General features: G+C 44.3%; 1 protein-coding gene across 1 annotated transcript; it reads left to right on the top strand.

The window, feature by feature from the left end:
* Positions 1–5585: 5585 nt before the first annotated feature.
* Positions 5586–8457, top strand: NEU2 (neuraminidase 2). Its single transcript, XM_075509176.1, has 2 exons — positions 5586–5790; positions 7519–8457. The coding sequence occupies exons 1-2, from the start codon at positions 5590–5592 to the stop codon at positions 8455–8457; spliced, it is 1140 nt and encodes a 379-aa protein (XP_075365291.1). The 5' UTR covers positions 5586–5589.
* The last annotated feature ends 921 nt before the right edge of the window (positions 8458–9378 follow it).

The following is a 9378-nucleotide window of genomic DNA, read 5'->3' as shown; positions in this document are numbered from 1 at the left end:
CCCCTCCTCAGGACAGGGGGACAGGAGGACCAAGGAATAAGACAGCATACTGAACTGTATAACCATTAGCAACAACAGCTGTTCCACAGTGCTGTCAATCCATGCAGGTAGAAATATGCTGTTTAATTACTATGATAATTTAAAAGTCTTTCCCTAGCACTTGTCCAGCTCACATGGAACCTCCCCTTATATGCAAAACAGGTTTCCTATTTAAGTGTCAGCTTGTGTATACATGCCAGCTGCTAGCTTTTCTTGGGGATCTGAGACAGCTGACATTGCTGCCAATATAAATAATTTTGCAGGTTGGAGGCTGTGGTGAGCTTCCCTTTTATCTAATCCAATAGGAGTGCCTTTGGTTTTTTTTTTTTTCCCCCCTTTGACGTGACTTCCAGGAGACACAGAGTGAAAGAGGTATTTCTTTTTTTTTTTTTCTTTCTTTAAAAAAACAACCCCAACTTTTTCTTAACAGTGGACATTGCTAGGAACTAAAAAGGTAAATACAACATTTTGTATGTTCAAGTAGGAGTGCAGTTTTTATATTCCTCCACCAAATATATGCTAAGAAAAATACTGCTGCTTCATTTAATTCCTCTCTAGTGCTGTGAAAACCTGCACTTTAAGGCACAGGAGCTACTGCCAGGCTGAGCCACAACATTTTAAAAGCAGAACTTGATTGATTGTTTAGGAAAGCATGTACTGGGGAGGCTGAAAATCCCCTTCTAAGTGTGGTATGAAGTTTTTACCACAAGAAAAACTTTATGTTTCTAGTGTGGTTAAAAAGTTCAAACCAATTGGCTGCTGGATTAAAGTAATTCCAATTTTGTGCCTTTTAAGTTTTGAATTCTGAATGTTTTAGTTTGTTTAAAGTTTATCGTTTGACAAGTCTTGCTGATAACTCTGCTTTCTGACTTTACATTGAGGGTGATTTATTGGGCTAAATAAATGTGTGCTGTCTGGCTTGTTAAGAAATCCCATAGCCTAGATTTAGTGTAGGATCTGGTCTAGGGGCATAAGAAGGCTGGAGATGGAGCACTCTGATGCTGGACTTTGGCAGAAATAGGCACAGTCATGCTGTTTAGCTAGGAGGAAAGGCTTGCACACAGGAATATGCTGTGTAGCAAGTATTCTAGAAGCAAACTGGGTCTCCTATTTCTTAGCCCTATACAACTGGAATGTGGCTACTCCTGGACCCTGCTATGCAATATCCCAATGGAAATGTCTTCTTTTCTTTAAGTGAAGCAAGAAATGTATTTCAGCGTAGTGCTTAGTTGACTTTTGTAAGTTTGGAAAACACTGTAAGTCCAGGTCTGATGTTGAGTAGAGAACGACCAGACATGGATTCTTGTGCTTGCCTTGAAAAGCAGAATTTTAGTTGGGTTTTACACATGGCTCTCTTGGGGTTTTTGTTTGTGCTTTCCACCCAAAACCTCCCTGAATGAGTGAATTTGTTTGGGATCTATCTGAGTTCCTTCAAGAACAAGCTGCCTCCTGCGCAGAGCACTCTGACAGGGACCAAGGGATGGAGTTCAACATATTACCTCATTTCTGCTGGTGTGTTTTTAAAGACATACTGTCATTTCAGCTTGGATCTGAACATGTTAAGGACAGGTTTTTTACAGAAGCTGAGGCCAGTGGAAATGTTATCCTTTTTAGTCACTTTTCTTGGAGAGGGTTAAAGCAAATAAACATGCAAGGGCTGATCCTGCTCTATAGACAAGTCCATGGGAGCTGCCTTGAAGGACGGAAGCGCAAGGAACAAGTACCCTCTCCTGGTGTCTACCAGCACCTATCTCTTACTGCAACTCGGGCTCCTTCCAGGCATCAGATCCATCATAGATTCATTTGTTGACAGCTGTTATTTCTTTTGACTCTTCTGGTTTGCTGGAAACAGTCTCTGCTTTGGAAATCATTACAGCTGTACAACTTGCAAACTATGAGTAATGGTTTCCTCCAATTTAACTCCCCCCTTCTTTCATGTGTTTTCACTGTGTCTGTCTTTCTCCCTGTCCGGCCAGTTCAGTCTGGAGGTGATGTACTGGATCTCAGTGCAGCAGCTTCCTTGGTGCCTTGGAGAGGAATTGCAGGTAAATGTCAGTCTCCCTGAACAGGACACTTCTCAAGGCTAAGCCTGGGAAATAAATTCAAAACTCCAGTAAATATCAAAACACAGAGAGGAATACTGGCTTAATGGCTAGATGATAAATTTCCCTTCTCCTCACTAGCATCTCTGTCATCTGGAAAGAGGTTACCAGCTACCTCTTTTTCTCCTATGAAAAAATTACCATATCAGCTCCGCTTTTCCTTTCTCACCCCTTTACCTCACAAAACTACAGCTCACTTTTCTCTCGAAAGTGACTGAATTGATACAGGTCTGAGAAATTGTTGTCAGTTTGTGTACAGCTCTCCAGTTGCCTGCTTGTATTTCAGGCCTTTGTGTTCCCAGTTGTTTGTCTTTTTTCTAGTGATAGCTCTTGGTCTTTCAAAAGATATTGCCATGGTCTACAAATTTTGTCTTGCCAATGTCCTTACATTGTGCTGGCTGCAACACTACCACCTTCTTCCTTGCAGGCCAGTCAGTGCTATTTCAGTAGGGTTTAGGAACAAAGTAGCATCATGGATGCATGCATCCCTTGGCAATTTAATCTCGGAGGGACTGGCGTGTATGATTTGCATTCCTGCAGTGCTAAAGTATGAGCTTTTGAACACTCTTCATGTGGCTGTCCTGTTGATGATTTGCTGTCCTGTGAATGATTTGCTAATTTTACTTCTCTTTTATTCAGGAGGGTGTAGCTAGTGTTTTTGCCTTTGCAAATGGGCAGAGGTCAAGAGAAAAATCAATTCCTTTCAACTGGCTGGAGAAGTAACTAAAGCAGCACTATTTTTGTAATGTATTAAGAACTTTAAGCTTATTTAAAGATTCTGCCTTTACGATTCTATATGAAACTCAAACTGTTGTGACTCAATCTCTGCTTGAGGATCCACAAGGGGGAAGGTAGAAGAAGCTGAATACTGAGTTTAAGTGTGTTTAAAAAAGGATGGAAGAGTTTCTCTGCAGATGGATATATAGTGTGTATGTGTGTATATATATGCATACAAACATAATACCCACACTGTGTGTAGGGAGTATATATACAAATGTATGTATCTATATACACACACACTCACACATATCCCTGTTTAGTCTCTGAATAGATGGAAGAGTCACTTGGTTCTAGTATTTTCCTCGATTATAGTTGCGGGTGCTGTGTCCAGGAACCTCAGGCTTGTTTCTATGGCAGCTATTCCCATCCTTTTAATGTCCCACTTCCCTCAGTCCCCATGTGGCAATAAGAGGAAGAGTGTTGTGACACCCACACTGAGCATCTCATGGCAGGGCTAAGAGCATGGGTAGAGATGTCTGCGGATGACAGGCTCACACGGGAGGGACTTGGGTACAGCAGGCTGCAGCACAGCCTCCCGTGGCACTGTTCTTTTGGCTTTGCACTGGGGGCTTTGTGGGCTAGCCCAGCTCTTTCTCTCTCTCTCTCTCTCTCTCTTTTTTCTTTTTTGGTTTTTTTTTTGCCTCCTTCGTGCCCTGCCCTGAAGCAGGACTGCAATATCAGAATGGCATCATGAGCAGGAATGCTAGGGAACCTGTGCTGCACTAGACAGGCTGACTAATCTCCCTTTAAATAATCTCCCTTTAAATAGTCTGGAAGCACTCTAGTGAGCTTCTGTTTCAGGAGCCATGAGAACACAGCCACGACTGTGGTCTATATAAATAGCCAGATCCGTGCTGGTAAGTAGTGAACAGCACAGTTATTTGTTCTAGAAAGGTCTTCCTATTTTCTTCATGTTGTTGCATGGATAGCTGCAATCAAATTGTGGTAACATTTCTGTATAGGAGCAGTGCTGCTGCCTTTTCTCAGACTGCCATATTGTCGGTGACAGTGAGGAGCGAGCAGCTACCCTTTGGAGATAGACCTCTGTCTCCAGTGGCTTTGCATCTGAGTGGCAATGGGGCTGTGGCGTGCTGGGGTCTGTACAGCTGGCTTTAGCCAAAACAGTGCAGTTCAGACCCTTTTGATTAGTGCTGGGAGTTCAAAAATCTCACTGATTTTAGCATCTGGAAGGTGGAAGCAAGGAATATTTGAATACTCTCTACCTAGCTATGGATCTGGATAGAGCATAATGTGATGGTCCTATCTGAGGAGGATGAACTTAGCTTATCTGTGCTGTCCTAATTCAGTAATCAGCACTGTGTGGGGGAAAAAAAAAAAAAATTGTTAACCAAATCTATGTTAGTTATGCTGGCTAATATAATCTTTTCTCTTGTGATATGGAAGAGTGGAAACTATTCTCCAGGTAGGTACATGCACTCTGCAGCTGTATAAGCAATCTTCAGTTTGCCTCCATCTGGTCCTGAATTATCAAGACAGCCTTTAGAAACATAAGGATCTGATACGTGGCCAATAGCCACCCTAGCGCTTTCCAAGATTTAGGTAAATAGGAGAATCCTCAACAAGGCAAGCCTTGCCTCAGCTGAGGTAGGAGGCATTTGAATTTCTTACTCATAGTGTATTGTCATCTTCTCCTGCCATCCTACCCACTCAATGCGTCAGAGATCTAAGGCTTGATTAAGGCTTGATTTTTTATCCCCCCCCCCCCCCCCCCCCAAGCAGGGGATAGTCAGGCCTTCAGTTTCTGGTGCATCATGTCAGATATCCTTTTTCTTTCTCCCCCCTCCGACATCATTCCCCTGAGCCAGTGGGTTTTTCCAGGGTAAATGAGTTCATGGGAGAGGCTTGGTGCAAGAGGACAGAGGACTGAGAGGGTCTAAGGAGAAGAAGAGACACAATGTGGGGGCATAGCACAGACTAGTTACAGAGAGGCAGCTTCCCTAAAGGCCCCCTCATGTTTGCCTTCCTAATGTTGCTTTTAAGTCACTGTACAGGTGACAAGATTTTTGCCTGGCCAGAAGTCCCACCCGATGTGGTGGGACACCATTCAGACTGTTCTTTAATCTTACTGGGGGAGGCATGTTCTCTTTCTCTTTTCATGCTCAGGGCTTATCATTCTCAAATAGGGGCACAGCTGGGGTCAGGGATTGCCTCAGTGTGTCGTTTATATGGGATTTTAAGCTCATATTTGGCAAAGCAGAAGTTCTGTGCTGGGTTTTGGAAATACCATCAACAAAGACAGTAATGGTCTTCTGAGGGAAAATACTATAATGTTTGATTATATTCTGAATTACAAAGCAAAACGACAAAATCCCAGCCCGTGAATTTAATTAAAAAGAAAAAACAAACCACAGACAGCTTTTTCATTAACTGTATTCGGTTTACTTACCTTACATCACTCCAGTAAGATCAACCAGGCTGTTCCTGGGGTAAGTCTGGTCTGTGTTGCCAGGTAGTATGCAACATGTGGGTTCTCTTTGGAAAAGCACAAGAAAAAGACAAAGTTGAAAGTAGCAGAAATCATGTTTCAATGCAGGACAGGTTCCACTGAGCAGGGAGGGCAAAAAGCAGTGGGATCTGCCCCGTCACATTTTGCAGGGCTAAGGGTGGGTCAAAATGCAATTCATTTTGTCTTCTTCCCCCTAGCACGATGGCTTCGTTTCCTATCTTGAAGCAAGAGACGTTGTTCCGGAATGGTACCTGGAGCTATCGAATTCCAGCCCTGCTCTACCTGCCACGTTTCAGCATCATCCTGGCATTTGCTGAGGAACGAGAGGATGTGGTAGATGAACATGCCAAGCTAATAGCGATGCGCAGAGGCGTGTATGACCCAGCCGCACACCGTGTTCAGGTACCAGTGTGGGGAGAAAATGAGGAGACTGCCCACCTGTACTGCTCCCCTGTCCCCAAATGAGTTGAATGTGTTTGCCCTCTCACTGTAGGGAGAGGGCAGCTTCTCCTCCTTCTCCCCAGTTATAGGAGACAAATCTGCTTATAAGTAATGCATGTGTCGTCGTAACTGCTGGGATTCAACCCCATGACTGGGCAGCTGTCAGAGGAACTAAAGCAGGCAGGTGCAGCAGATTTTCTGGGGATGGCTTTGACCCATCATCGCAGAGCTGGGGAAGCAGATAGATAGGACAAAAGTCCTTTGTGACAGCAAAGACGTGGAAGAGAGGCAGAAATGGGGAGTGCCACAGGGATGGGGAGGAGTGAATTAGTAATCACTGACTATTTTTTTTAATTCATCTTCTTAGGACTAATTTCTGGTTTAAAAAACAATTGAGAACAGCTAGTCTCCCCACGCAAAAAAGTGTCGTCTGGTTTGTCTGTGCCAGTGAATTGGCTACCTTATTAATCTACCAGTTATTATTAACAGTTATCTTGCTGGGTGACTGGGGGTGGTGGATACTCTATTTATAATCATTTTTTGCATTTGCAAATGCATTAATGTCTTGGAAAAACAAAAGTCATTATATTTTTCTATTCCAATCCTTCATTGGTGACTGGTTGTCTTAGATTATAGACTCTTAAAAGCTGGAGTCTGCCTCGCAGAACCAGCCTCTGAGCGCACCTGCAGTGTCATACCGTTCAGGTAAGATCTTGTGTAATCCCCTGTAATTCAGTTAAGTAGGGCTCAGTTGGTCATAAAGTTAGTAATTTTTGTTCACATGCTAGAGTTTCTTAAAATGGAAATATTAAATATTCCAAAAAAGTTAATACTGGTTGAATAGACAAAGATAAGACATGACCAAAAAGGGTAATCAGCAAGTCAGGGTAGAAAAGCTAATTAGTATAATCTTACTGGAAAATAGTGCTGCTTTTACCAAGCCAATAACACTATGTAGGAATAATTTTCTAATTGTAGTGTTAGTGTTAGAAATGTGATTGTGTTATTCATTTAAAGAAAGACCGGGCTTGGAGGGTAGTTATACCTGCTCTGCGACCTGTTTTCTGCGTCGGACAACTCTGGGTCCAAATTTCCACACCAGAGTGTGTACAGTGATGCAATCAGCTCTAGCAAGGTGCCTCAGTGTAGGCTGGGATGCCTGTTTACGTGCGGATTAAAATGGAGGAACAGGAGTCTGAATGGAAAGGAATTTGTCAGTATCCAGGATAAATGAGCCCTTTTCAAGTATCTAGCTGACTTCCTAAGAAACACTCGCACAGCGCAGTGTCTGTACCAGCACACTTTGACTACTGGGCATGTCTGTGTGACATATATATGTATGTGAGAATTTCTGAAGATTCAGCTACTGTAGTTTTTTAAACAGTGTCATCAGACACTAGCTGCGTTGAGATAAAGAGCTATCATCTCCTCGGTGAGTAGTAATTAAAAAGGACATAACCCACCTGTTTGGTGAAGTGCATGTGCACTGTGTCATCCAAATAATTTTCACTTACGTTTGGCAATGCCAGTATATTGTCTTCCCATTTCTTGCTCTATCCACTAACTTGCTTCGCTTCTGTTCTTCTCGTGCTCTTCTGTAACTTTTATCCAGGCATCCTTACACTGTAAGATGGATCTATGTGTAATGGTGTGTTTCATTCTTGTCTCCCTTCACACGGGCCCTGGCAGTGGAATAGCATGGAGACCATTGTCAGTGCGCAGCTGAAAGACCACCGATCTATGAACCCCTGTCCTGTTTATGATGAGGTCTCAGGGAAACTGATCCTGTTCTTCATAGCCGTCCCAGGAAAGATCTCTGAGCAGCATCAGCTCAGGACAAAGATCAACCTGGTACGTCTCTGCTACGTCACTAGCATGGACCAAGGACGCACCTGGAGCACTGTCCAGGATGTCACCAATGGTACCATTAGCACTGAGTACAAGAACTGGGCCACTTTTGCAGTGGGGCCAGGTCATGGATTACAATTGCTCAATGAGGCCCGGAGCCTTGTGATTCCTGCCTATGCCTATCGTATCTTGGACCCTAAGCAACACCCCACCCCTCATGCCTTCTGCTTCATCAGCTCTGACCATGGGACAACGTGGGAGATGGGGAACTTCGTGGGTGAGGAGAGTGCGGTGGAGTGCCAGGTAGCGGAGGTGCACACCTGTGGCAGGAAGGTCCTCTACTGCAATGCAAGGAGCAGCAGGGGAGCCAGAATCCAGGCTGTCAGCTACAATCATGGGGTGGACTTTGAGGGAGGCCAGCGGGTTGAAATGCTAGTAGAACCTCCCTCTGGATGTCATGGAAGTGTTACTGCCTTTCCACCTCCCCCTGATGCCAGATGCCAAGACAGTTGGTTGCTCTATGCTCATCCTACAGACCCAAAGGGTCGAAGAGATTTAGGAATTTACCTAAACAAAAGCCCTTTAAATCCTGAACACTGGACAAAACCAAGTATCCTCTTCAAGGGCCTGTGTGCTTATTCGGATCTGCAGTACATGGGGTTTGGGCCAGATGGCTCACCCTTGTTCTCCTGCCTCTTTGAATATGGGACCCACCAACAATGTGAAGAGATAATCTTTGTAATGTTCACTTTGAAGCAAGCCTTTCCATCAGAGTGCTGAGGCTCGAGCCTTTCCATTAGCAACCCTCTGAAAACCACCTTTGCTGATACTTCTTTTCACTGTTACTTCTCATCTTTCAGCAAAAGGGGTTGTTTTTGTACTCCTGCGCCCTCAGTTTGGTGTTGGCTTGTGGCATCTGTAGATTACGAAGACTATTAAACGTACTAAAACTGAACATGTGTTTGGTTTTGTTTTCTGTTGCCTGTTCTCCCTTCTCACCTTTTCCTTTGGCTGCCATCTTAAATGTCACATGCTCAAAACAAGCATGACTTTTATATAGGGCCTCTTGCCTTGAGGCCTCTGATAGACTTGATTAGGGACGTGCATGCTGACAGTGCAGGGACTGTGGGGGAACAGAGGGCAGCAATTTTACGCTGAGCTGTATTTGGTAAGTTACGGAGAAAGTTCTAGAGAGGACACTGGACGTACTGCCCCATATCTGCAGTTACCTTCTTCAGAAAACTGCTTTGGCTGTGGTTAGGTGCGCTTCTTCTTGTAGTCAGTGTAGCACTTGCTGGCAACTCTAGCTTTCAGGGCTTGCTGTCTTCCCATTTCAGCGAGTCCGTGGGATCCCATGCTCTTGGGATATTCCCTGCACACTTCTGCCGTGGATTTGGGATTGCCTTGCTGAGTTCCCAGGTCCTCCAGGGACTTCTATCTAACTTAGCCTTCTCCTTACTTCCTGTGCTGTATGTTCTTGCTTATTTGCCCTTTTGCTTACACTGCACTAAGAAGCTGCAGTTTCTCACGTGTAAGAAAACCACAGCCTCATGTGCTCCAGCTGTTCCCTCTCCCTGGGCAGTGACAGCAGGACCCATGTAGGACATCAGGACCCCCCGTGTTTGAGGACAGGGCAAGTGGCGGAAACGGCATTTTGCCTGTATCAGAACTGCAGGATCAGGACAGGTCTGCAGAGGGAGC

This window comes from Mycteria americana, chromosome 7 (genome assembly GCF_035582795.1).
Source record: "Mycteria americana isolate JAX WOST 10 ecotype Jacksonville Zoo and Gardens chromosome 7, USCA_MyAme_1.0, whole genome shotgun sequence".
Taxonomy (NCBI): Eukaryota; Metazoa; Chordata; class Aves; order Ciconiiformes; family Ciconiidae; genus Mycteria; species Mycteria americana.
This window is presented reverse-complemented; position numbering and strand designations above follow the sequence as displayed.